The 11,954-nt window shown below is 37.6% G+C and overlaps 1 protein-coding gene across 2 annotated transcripts in view; it reads left to right on the forward strand.

The window, feature by feature from the left end:
* Positions 1-11,386, forward strand: part of LOC108971170 (discoidin domain-containing receptor 2) — a 439,012-nt gene extending 427,626 nt beyond the window's left edge. For both annotated transcript variants that reach the window (XM_018937053.1, XM_018937061.1), the window contains exons 16-17: positions 9,127-9,276; positions 9,428-11,386. In XM_018937053.1, coding sequence (XP_018792598.1) covers positions 9,127-9,276; positions 9,428-9,589 — 312 coding nt within the window. In that variant the 3' untranslated portion in view covers positions 9,590-11,386. The remainder of the gene's footprint in view (positions 1-9,126; positions 9,277-9,427) is intronic.
* Positions 11,387-11,954: the final 568 nt, after the last annotated feature.

Raw genomic sequence — 11,954 nt, forward strand, 5'->3', positions numbered from 1 at the left:
CGTAACTTGATATTTAAATATTCTTGTTTTTATTGGTTTCTGCTAATATTATTTTTGTTTTTAATAATTTAAGAATAATTTTTTACAACATTTTTTTGTAAGTAAATTTGCATCGTTCTTGTTTGCTTTAAGTTCATAAATATTTCTATTATGCTTTTGCAACTTACTTTATCGAAGCCTCAAACAAAAAAAAAAAACTATCGTCGCAAACAACGACCAAGCCGATTGACGGCCAGGAAGGTTTTGCTCTGTGTTTGGAGGCCTTGGAAGGGAATCACCCACTATGAGCTGCTCCCATATGGTCAGAAGCTTAATTCGACCATTTACTGCACACAACTGGACCGCTTGAAGCAGGCGATCGGCCAGAAGCGTCCAGAATTGCCCAATAGGAAGAGTGTGGTGTTCCATCAGGACAACGCCAGATCACACAATTAGTTGATGACACGTCAGAGGCTACGGGAGTTCGGTCGGGAGGTTTTATCGCATCTATCGTATAGCCCGCACATAGCGCCAATTACCACCTGTTCATGTCCATGGTGAACGCTCTTGTTGGTGTAAAGTTGAGCACAAAAAAGGCTTGTGAAAAGTGGATGTCCGAGTTCTATAAAGTTTTAAATTAGTTACAGTTTTTTATARAACATTGAATAAAGAGCAAAAAAGCAGAAGGGAGAYTTTTGACGCCGATTGCTGCAAAATCGTTCGAAACTTGAAATATATTCGAGCCARCCGCGGCGGTRACTTTCCCGAAATCATATTTAGAACATAATGATAAAACCTTATCTTTATARTAAAGCTATACTCGTGGCTATAACAATCAATTATATACATTATATTTCTTCTTGAAAACCAAATGTCTGGCTGTATACTATTACTATGAGAAGTTATCTTTTCAAGCAAAAAMTGTTTCTCAAATCTACTCAACTGTTCGCAGAAAATTTAACAATTATGCACAAATCTCCCCAAGATTACGACTACCCACTGCAATGTGACTTTCGAAAAGCTTTTCAYCTCGGTTAGCAAAGCATAAAAAGCTACGCAATTAACCAACCAACTCACATTTACAATGCAAGTAATGCTCGTGCACTGGCATAAAACGCCTCCAGGCCAACAGCACTTAAAGCCTTAACCCTTTTCGCCAATTTTAATAACAAGCAAAACTACGATGAATACGAGCATTATGAGCGTTGGCGCACAATGCCGCACAACAAAAGCACGAAATAAAGTATACGAAATAACTAAAGCAAATAAAATGACAGATAATATAGATAATATAATATAGATTACTGTCCTTTTCTCTTTCTTTCTTTTTTTTTTTTGCGAAAACTGCGCTTATGTAAAATGTTTGCCCAAAGGCAGATGAGCGCGAATGAATAAAAAGTGCAAATAACTAGCCGAAAAGCAGCCACAGAGCWGAGCTATGCAGGGCTGAGTGGCAATGAGTTGAGCAGAGCTTGCTGTAAGCCACCCGCGCTAAGGAGAATTACTTTAGCGTGAATTTACTGCCACTACAACAACGACAACAGACGTATCTATCGTTGAGTGCAAGTGTGAGCGCTCTGGCCACCTTGAGCGCGGTTAGTGYGGGGGATAGCAAGCGACGTAGTCGCACTAGCTCGTATTTTCACATTTGCGCGTAATCCGCGCACCAGGCGTATAAATTTTCATTTAGCGCGTATTTTCCACACGAAATCGTACGGATGGGATTTAGAAAATTTTCGGTGTTGCACTCAGACAGTATTTTGGTGTTGCAAGCGTTTTTTATGTGCAGTAAAAATTTTGCAGATGTCTTATTTGTAGTTTTTATTGTTGTTTTTTTTTAGCTTTTATTTTTTGGGTTTTGTTGCCACCAACTATCATTTTAATTTCACCCATACTTTTGTGCACAAATTTTCAGTTAGTTTTGTGTGAAGCTTTTAAGTACTTTTTCCAGTCAATTCTGTTGGCATTTAATTTGCAGCTGCCTTACTAACAGTGACGCTGTGCCAGCGTATGTACGAAGGCGGTCCAATAAGTACTTAGTCTAGAAAAGAAAATGTAGATTTTAGTAAAAATTTCCGACACAGTTTCATTTCAACTCGATCCACGGCACCGGCGATATGCTTACTTCCTTAATCGTCTGAAAAATAATTTTCTTGAGATCTGGAAATTATTTTCTATTTCGAGGTTCCCTACTACCCTACCCACAGATATTTCATATTTAATGRGAAATGTTTATTTTYATTCAACAAWATTTTYTAAAGCTTATGGCGTTCAAATGTTTATTCCGCATGGACTCTCACATATCCCTCAGAAAAAAGTCTTACAGTGTGATATCRCACGATCTTGGTGACCAATCGACCGATCCAAAACGTGAAATTTTCTGTTCACCGAAGTGTTCTCTCAATAAATCCATTGATTGCTGCGACGTGTGGAAAGTGTCGCCAACTTGTTGAAACCAAATGTCGCCGAGATCACGAGCTTCAATATCAGACATCAAATAGTCAATTATCATGGCGGCATAACGGTCGTCATTGATGTTTACGTTCTCACTCGAAACGTCGGATCTTCTTAGAACCATTCAAGAGCTCATAGAGCAAAGCGATATTTCTTGGGAAGGTCGAGCACTTTCAGTTCTTGTACAAGCTGTATTTTTTACGCTTTCAATTTAAGACCTCGACATAAATTGCACCAAATCGTTCCATACGTAACTCCGAGTTGCTGCGCTCGGCGCCGAATCATATCTCCACGGTCTCGCGTACACTCTCAGCAGCGGCTGCTATATTTTCTTAGAAATTTTCTACCCGACGAGTGACTCCTGCAAAAATGGGAACCATAATCGAAATCAAAGCTTGCGGTTTCCAGTAAAAGAATAACCAAAATAGTGGTGGTTTTTTGTAATTCGGCATAAAAACCCTTCGGCCGTTTATCATATGGCTATATAGCTAGCCGATGTAGATCTCACTTTGTGAATCAAGAAAGTGGATAATTGTCGGATTAAGTCCACTTTATAGAATTTTTTTTTTTCTTCAATGTGACTGCTTGAAACTCTGGTGAGAAGTGATCTCTCGGTTTTGCATCTTTGATGAAAATCCCGCTTTGTGACTCCCAAGAAAAGGGTGGCCATCAACTTCCCCACCGATAGGCCGGTCCTCTTCCTCTTCGGAGGAAGTTCGCCGAATGGAATCCATTGTTTCGACTATTCATTGGCCTTTGATGCTGCGATGGTCATGAACAAAAGCAGAACCTGCTGATGATATCTCGGTTGGGCATCTTTGATAAAGATCCCACTTTGTGAATCCCTAAATAATGATAATCATACTGGAAACCGCAAGCTTTGACTGCGCCTCCAATATGACTGCTTGAAACCCTGCGGTGAAGTGATTTCTCGGTTTCTCCCACATTGTGAGTCCCAAAATGAGGGTGACCATCATATTTCCGACCGATAGGACGGTCCTCTTCATCTTCGGTCACGAACAAAAGCAGACCCTCCTTCGATTTCATTTATAGTTCACAGTTGATATTCTCCGACCAAAATCACACTTTATGAGTTCCAGAACGCCTTTTCAGCTGGTATGACAGTCTTCCCCTTAGTCGGAGCAAGTTCACCAAGTTAACTTCACTGTCTCGACTCCACCGTGGCCTTTGATGTGGCGTTGGTTGGAAAGAATCTTTTTCGGCAGACCTTAAACTATGCTCTATATCAGGGTTGTGCGTCTTCGATGAAGTTCACACTTTGTGAATTCAAGCAAAAGTAAGTTCACCACCCTTCCGGCTATTTCCATTTATCGAAGGAAGTACGCCGTATATAATCTACGGGAAACGGGGTTGTTTGGTTCTGATATGACGATAATTACAAAATAATATATAATCTCTTTCGAATTGCATAAAATTCCTACCTTCTTACCTACTGTCTCAGCTAAACAACTKCAATTGACGGTGATTGAGGACTTTTGTTATACATCGTCCGAGTCAAAGATTCGAATCATCGACCGATGTTCTTTTTATTCGATTTTTCTGAAATCCCACTTCCAAAAGCTGAAAAAGCCTTGAGTCTGATTGGACTGAAATTTAAACAAAAACCATTTACGGGAACCGAATATGATAGRGAAATTCTCTTGCGATAATATCRCCTTCGGCTKGTCGTTCCAAGTGCTTATCGAACCKTCCTCATACASGTTTGTCTGTCAGCGCTTTCATRTGGCTGTCTATGCGTCGCCGTTTTTTGATAATAATTTTCTGTGAAAAGTACAAATTGGCCGTAAAAGTGCGGTTTAGGGGCCACAGTTTTTTGCCAATCGCCTGCTCACTTTTTTATTATATTCCATTTCTCTGGCAAATATTTGTTCCTTTTTAACTTTTTACTCCTTTTGATGAGCTTTAGTGCAGCTGCAGCGCCGTCGCGGTGGGGGCAACATAGCGTCTACTGTGGCTGACAGCAAACACTCATATCTCCTTCGTATAGCAAACTGATTGTGTGGCGCAAACTAAAATAGTAGAAGACTGAATAGACAAAAACAAAAACAATCAAAAAAGGCGGCAAGCCAAAAAAGCATGGGAGCAATGACTGAAATGAATGGAAAGCAATGACTGCGTGAATGGGCGCATGAATGAATGACTAACTAAATGGCATGACTGTATGAGTCTGGCCGAAAGCGTCGGTTGGATTAAGTTGCCACACACACACACTACCACACAACTAAACTCATCAAATGGCAATGAAATGACTGTGAAGTTTAGTTTAGAAATCCGAAAATTAAAATGGCATGTTGTAAGTCGGTAGAGTGTCATTGAAATGAATCCTTAATGGCAGGCAAAGTATTCAAATTATTTTCGGCCGCCACGCCAAGCCAAGCGTACGCTTTAAACTATGAATATTTTGATTGAGTRGGTAGTGTAATTAATTATGTGAATAAATAAATTATGGCTTAAATATTCAGCCTTGATTTAGCTGCCTTTTACGAATTTATATGAATTAATCGTGCACTCGATTTTATAATAGAGATAACAAGATGTTAAATGGAGCAAATTTTGAAATAAAAAATAATAGTTCCAAAAAAGTACAAAAAAGACGTTAACTTCAGTGCCGCTGAAGCTATAAACCCTTGACAAATAAAAAAKCTTCCTAATAAGATGTTAATTCCGATCGTTCWGTTTGTATGGCAGCTATATGCTATAGTGATCYGATCTTAACAATTTCTTCGGAAAATGCATTATTGCTCTAGATAATATCACGGACAAACCGACAGACATGGCTAGCTCGATTTATCTCGTCCTATTGATCATAGATATATGCATTTTATTAGACCGATATTTCCTTCTCAGTGTTACRAATATCGTGGAAMCCCCAAAGGTGATCTAATGACTGATGCCTAGGGCATACTGAAATTATGGAGGGAACACTTCTCCAACCAGCTGAATGGCAAAGAAAACAAAAAATCAGATGGTGAACCCGATTACCCAATCGATGAGAATGGAGCTGACCRTTAAGAATCTCGAATAGCAAAAATCTCGAGAACAACTAAACGGCGGGGGCCGATGGATTGCCGTCGAGCGGATGCCGTCATTCAAATACGGCGGCGAAGAGTTCATAAGGAGCATACATCAGCTTCTTTATAGAATACGGTCTGATGATTATCAGTGTGGCTTCTGGTCGAGAAAATCTTGGAARAGACCTGTAAAAGGAGAATCGACACACATCACTTCCTCGTCGATTTTGAAGCCGTTTTGACAGAAGCTGCCTCTATGCCGCTATGTCTGAATTTGGTATCCCTGTAAAACTAATATGGCTGTGAAATCGGACGTTGAGCAATACAAAAAACATCGTGGCAAACTTATTATTACCAATTCCGAGTATAAAGACGAACAATAAATCCACAATATGAAAACAATTATTCAAAACACAATTGGAGCACTTTATACGATTCTCATAATGCACACATATGACTATACTATAGTCCAATTTTTATTTCTGAGAGACTTCGGGAAAAGAATAGTATAGGTATAGTACAAATAACAACACGCCGAAAATAATCATCGACCTTCCACCAGAAGAAGGTCCTTTCCGGGATTAAGGCCCCTAACCTTTAGCTTTACCTCATACTAGATTTCGCCCTAATGCAAATGTCTGGCCATAAAGTCAGCACGCTGTAAGTCAAGAATCATTAAGTGTAAATGACAACTTCGGAATATGTTACAGGTAAGGTAATTTTGTCTGATTACAAAAAGATCACTTGGGACCTTCTATATACAAAGATACCCTATTATCAAACGGCAGTAAGGCCCAGTGAAGTGATTTAACACGTAATCTATTACTTGCGATACACTGATGGCACGAAAACGTCGAAACACATTGCTGCAGGATTCGCTTCTTATAAGAAAAGGCCTTCACCATAAGTTTGTATATAGAAAAATTAATTAAAACAGTASGAAATAAATTGCCTTAATGGCACACAAAATAATCCTGGAATTCATCAAAGGGGAGAGCAAAATAGATCATTACAAACCACCAATAGTCTAAGAAGATTTTACGTCCCTTATCATTCTTAATGCCCATGCACCGTTTGCAAAAGGTCATCTCATCGTAACCCTACTTCATGCATCAGCAGTTTGTTTCATAACCTCTGTTGGAACAGCCCCTAAAMGAGGTCATCTTGTAGTATATTGCAATTCTTTACAATTTTGTACTTAGCTATCCAAAAAAATTAAAACATTACCGTCTGAGAGAAATATTAAACAGAATTGGAGAGATTCCAATGTTACATCCTGCATCCTTTCAGTGTCTGAAGCAACAATATCAGCTAAGATGTAGACAAAGTACATTAGTCAAATATGCAATGCAATTTTTCAGCTATAAAAAGAAACTYATACTACATCTTCCATTCTTAAAAAGAACATTTTTATTACTTATCGAAAAAATTGAGTTAGATCATCGTAACGTGTGTGCAATGTATCCACGACCTTTCTCGTGTCCTCACAGAAAGGAGTATTAAGTTCTCACTTGCTAAATCCACAGCAACTATATTTACTATACGTAACTGGATGAAGAAACACTGGCTTCGCCACAAAATTTTCGTCGACGACGCTAAAATTCCGACATACCACATACAACAACTTAAAGTGTTACTTTCAATCATTAGAATGATGTCTCAAATGGATAGCCTGCCAGCAGCACTTATGGCAAGGACGTAGTTAGAGAAGATCCCTAAAGTCGGCATACCACACTCCAGACTACTAAAAGATGTATCTTTACGTCGTCTATCGTACATCTGCATATTGAGGACTRCATTCTTCTTTCGGTTAAGAAACATAACGCACTCTTGTTCAAGTCGCTGCGATGCTTTCAAAAACCTACTTGCACATGAAGAGAACATTACTACAATACGTGAACGAACTACAGCGATATACCGACATAATTTCGGACGTGGCAAACTTCAGACGTATATAGAATGCCACTCACAGTTATTGGAGCTCTTTCGGTGAATGGCGTTCATCGACTCGAAATCATCGCAGATTGTAAGTTTTTTTATCCAGAATAGACCCCTCAGRCACTAACACGACGTGATTAGTGAAATTTATAAAATTACAGCAAAATTGCATATCTAAATGGTGTCATGTCTTTATAAAAACTTGAGTTAAGTACAAAACGAGTTAAAAATCGTTGCGTGATAAGCTCCTTATTCATGAACAGTTTTTAACACTTAACATCAAAATGTTCCAAAACTCATGCCTTATAAGTATCAAAATTATTCTCTAAAATCTAATAAAAACCTATAGCGTTCTAAAATTACTTTTCCAGCGAATATTTGGAGCATTTTAAAAGAATTTCGACAAATAATGAATATTTTATGGGGTGTAAATGACAGAAATTTCTACAAAGAACAAGTGGTTTCAACAAAACACTCAGTAATAACATCAACACAATACTTTTCAAAGSATCGTCAACAGCTTTCGCCAAAACTCTCCCCTACAGAAATCTTGAGTAGGACTGTGTGATTTGTCATTGACAAGTGTCAAGTCAATACGAMACACAGCTGTGCGAAAATTTGTGCATTCGTGCGTTTAAGTGAAATTGCAGATGTTGTGGTTGTTAATGAAATTATATTAAATGAAAAATTATTTTCATTGATTGAATATTCGCTTAAAATATTTATTAACATATTAAATCGTTTTCATAATCGATTTCTTTTTTTATAGAAGTACTAGAGAWACTTCTTTGACAGATCACGCTTAAATCGTGTCCTATTATTTCTGCTGAGTGTTGTAGCATTTCATCATGGACAGACTTGCGCCTGAACTAATGAGCTTATTATTCGCAACACCTTTACCCATCTTGCGACCCAGCATTCCGTGAAAAAATAATAGCAGCCGTARCTAAGAGTGTACACGAAGATCATGGAGGTTCGATTCGTCCCCATTAGCAGCAACTCAGACTGACGTATGGAACGACTTGTCACATTTTACGTTGATATCTTAAATTGAAAGCGTGTAAAACTCATCTAGTCCAAGAACTGAAGCCGTTCGACCTTCCCAAGCAACATCACTTTGCTCAGTGGGCATTTGAAAAGTTCCAAGAAGATCCAACGTTTTCAAGCCAAATTTTATTCTGCGATGAAGCCCATTTCTAACTCAATGGGTATATAAACAAGCCAAATTACCGCATTTGGGTCAAAGAGCAAACTGAAAAGATTCAAGAGCTGCCATTTCCCAAATGTCGCAGATAATGCGCAGATAATTTCAGATTTTGAGCCGGTCGATTGGYCACTAATATTGTGAATATCACACTGCTGGTMTTTTTCCTATGGAGATTTGTAAAGCCTATGCGGACAATTCCGCCTCACGTATYTCATTCACCAGTWACCAGTCGAAATGTTCGAACGTGTCATCGAAAAATGAACTCAACGGATAGAGCATCTAAAACGTAGTACCAACCAACATTTAAAAGAGATAATCTTCAAAAACTAAATGCAAAAGAATGTTCTTTCGAATGATAATAAACATTCCCCATTAAATTTTTTTTTTTAATTTTTTTTTTTTGTTTTTTTTTGAAGTAGGACACCTCGAAATGGATCACTCCTTATTAATTTTATTAAAATTTTAATCGATTTCCAAAAGGATTATTAACATTTTCTTCTCTTTATCTATTTTCAGGGCAAATTCACATCGAAATCGGATGTTTGGTCCTTTGCAGTGACGCTTTGGGAGATATTAACTTTTGCACGCGAACAACCCTACGAACATTTATCGGATGAGAAGGTGATTGAGAATATCGGACATATCTATGCGGATGATAAGTTGCATGTGAGTCATTAACAACTAAAAATTATTATGTTTATATTATATATAGATTATCAATAACTAAATTTATCGCTTTAAAAATATAAATACAATTCCATATATTTACATACTTATATATTGAGTATATTTCAACTCTTTGCTTTCACACCACTAGGAGCTACTGCCGATGCCACTAAACTGTCCGCGTGAAATTTACGATTTAATGTGCGAGTGCTGGCAGCGCAACGAATCGAGTCGACCGAATTTCCGTGAGATTCATCTATTTCTACAGCGTAAAAATTTGGGCTTCAAGCCCAACAACACAATGCATTACTAAAGTGGTGTTTTGTTCACAAAAAAAAAACAAAAAAAAACCAACGATTTATAAAACTGCTAGTGAACTTACTAAAGTAAGAACGAAAAATACATGTAAAAAATTGTCTGCATAAAATCACAATGATTGGCGCCGCCTGCATGGCCGTGAATACTTAGTATTTGAAGTAAAGTTTATAAATTTAATTTATAAGTAAACTCGGCGAATTTAACACTTAAAGGCATAGTAGTATGTAGCAAGAGCTACAGTGTGTGTGAAAAAACGCAAATCTTCGGTTTAWTCAGTAGATTAGTAACGAAAGAAGTAGGTGCATAAGGTATGCTGTCATTACATACCTATAATTTATAAACAAACTTGTATTTATAKTTATGTAATTAGTTATTTTACGCTCAAGAACTAATATTCATCGAAGAGACTTATAACGATTACGAGGTTATGTAATTTTTTTTTTTTTTTTATAAATTTTAACACCGGCTCAAAAAGGTTTATATTTTCCTTTCAGAAAACTAAAAAGTGTGCCATATTTTCATAAAAATGTAATAAAAATTTATTTGAGTCACTAAATAAATATTTACTTCAATTCAAAAAGCTATACATTTAAGCACAGAAAATGAAAAAAACCAACTTCACATTCTACTAGGCTTCTAAAAAATMTATTCAAAAGTAACTTATTTTCCTCGATAATAAGGGGGCGCATTCCGAAGGACCATTTATCGAGAGCGCAACATACTTATTGTAGAGGCAAGTCAGTAGATACTGCCCTGCATACTATCGTGCCATTTTATGAGGAAGCCATTAAGCTTAAAGAATTCGCTGTTGGGACCTTMTTTTAAATAGATGGAGCTTGCAATAAAGTCCTGTWAARKAAGCWGTCGTAACTGCTCTGAAGGATCTTGGAGTTGAATCCACACATTTTCAGTCTTCTGTGTGACAGAGTGATTGAAACGAGTGGAGAAACGCACGTGCTCGACGAAGTGTGAATAGGGGAATCCCAGCGTAAATGGTCTTASCATCAACCCAAATAAAACCAAGATGATTTTTTTCATTGAAAGCTACAAGATGCCAGCGCCACCGCTGCCAGAAATCTGACATTTCCGTCTGCAACCAGCGAAGAAGTTGTAGTTGGGAAGAMGCCGTTGGAGAAGAGGGGCAGTGAGCTTTCTACGGATAGGAAGTGGGGTTTACTATCAGGAGCTCTCTGCCAAATCCAGTTTCAGACTTCCTGACTATTGCCGTGTCTTCCAGGCCRAGCTGGAATGCAGCCTTCTTCAAAAAAGTGATCATCCGCTCAAAAAGCAGAGCGATACTAGCCTTGAACTTATTAATAGTGCGTTCARGGCTGGTCAAAGAATGCCTAACCTCGCTATCAATAGCATCGAGTGTCTTTGTGATGAGACTGGTATGGGCGCCAGCCCACAGCGGAATCGCAGGAAAATGTAAAGCTGATGGCTAACATAAAAAGGTACCCTAGAATCGCTATTTATAGAATGTTAGCGGATCGGGGCTCCCGTATCCTACTAGACAGCGAGGCTTCATGGAAACTTGGCCAGGGCTGAGCCACAATCGGCACCTGGGCTGTCGCCCAAGATCCATCGCAAGAGATTTGTGAAATTTTTGCCTTCATTAAGGCTAGCCTCTCTTTTAAACATTCATAATTATGTGATGACAGATACCGCAAACGATGGAACAATGAGCTGTATGAATTCTACGACGACATTGACAATGTTCCATGAATAAAAGTCACCAGCTACGCTGGCAAGGTCATGTCGACCGAATGGGCGAAAGCACWCCAGCTTTGAAGTATTTTTAGTGAGTGAGTAAAAATTTAGTCTTTATTATTCCAAAGAACTATTATATACTTGTAATATATCAATGTATACTGCTACATATAGATGGAATAGTATTTTCGTCGCTTCGATGAATATTAGTTTTAGCGTAAAAAAACCTTAATATACAAGTATAATAATGTTGGTTGGCAAGTTGATAGGTGTAAGCCAATATCTGAAGCTAATTTTAAATKAAAATAGTGTTAGGAACTTGTAAATTTCTCTCAAATGGCCATTTTGAGGCCTCAAAGCGAATACACATCACTAGCATTTCTAGCATATAGATTTAGSGGCTAAGATTAATACTAATTATAACTAAAGTGTTTATGTATATACCGAAAACTGATACGAAAGCGATGTAATCTTAGCTGTAAGTATGAGAAAAATAAGACATAATTTTTACGAAAGCTTTAGTTCAAAAAATTTGTATGCTGCTAAAAATTATTAAAACTAACGATATTGATTTTTTAAGTAGACAAAATTGGAGTTTAAATATTTTTGTGTAATTTTTCTTAAAAAAATGTTTTTTTTCATAAAAATTG

Source organism: Bactrocera latifrons, unplaced genomic scaffold, assembly GCF_001853355.1.
Source record: "Bactrocera latifrons isolate USDA-ARS-PBARC rearing strain unplaced genomic scaffold, ASM185335v1 scaffold_108, whole genome shotgun sequence".
Classification (NCBI taxonomy): Eukaryota; Metazoa; Arthropoda; class Insecta; order Diptera; family Tephritidae; genus Bactrocera; species Bactrocera latifrons.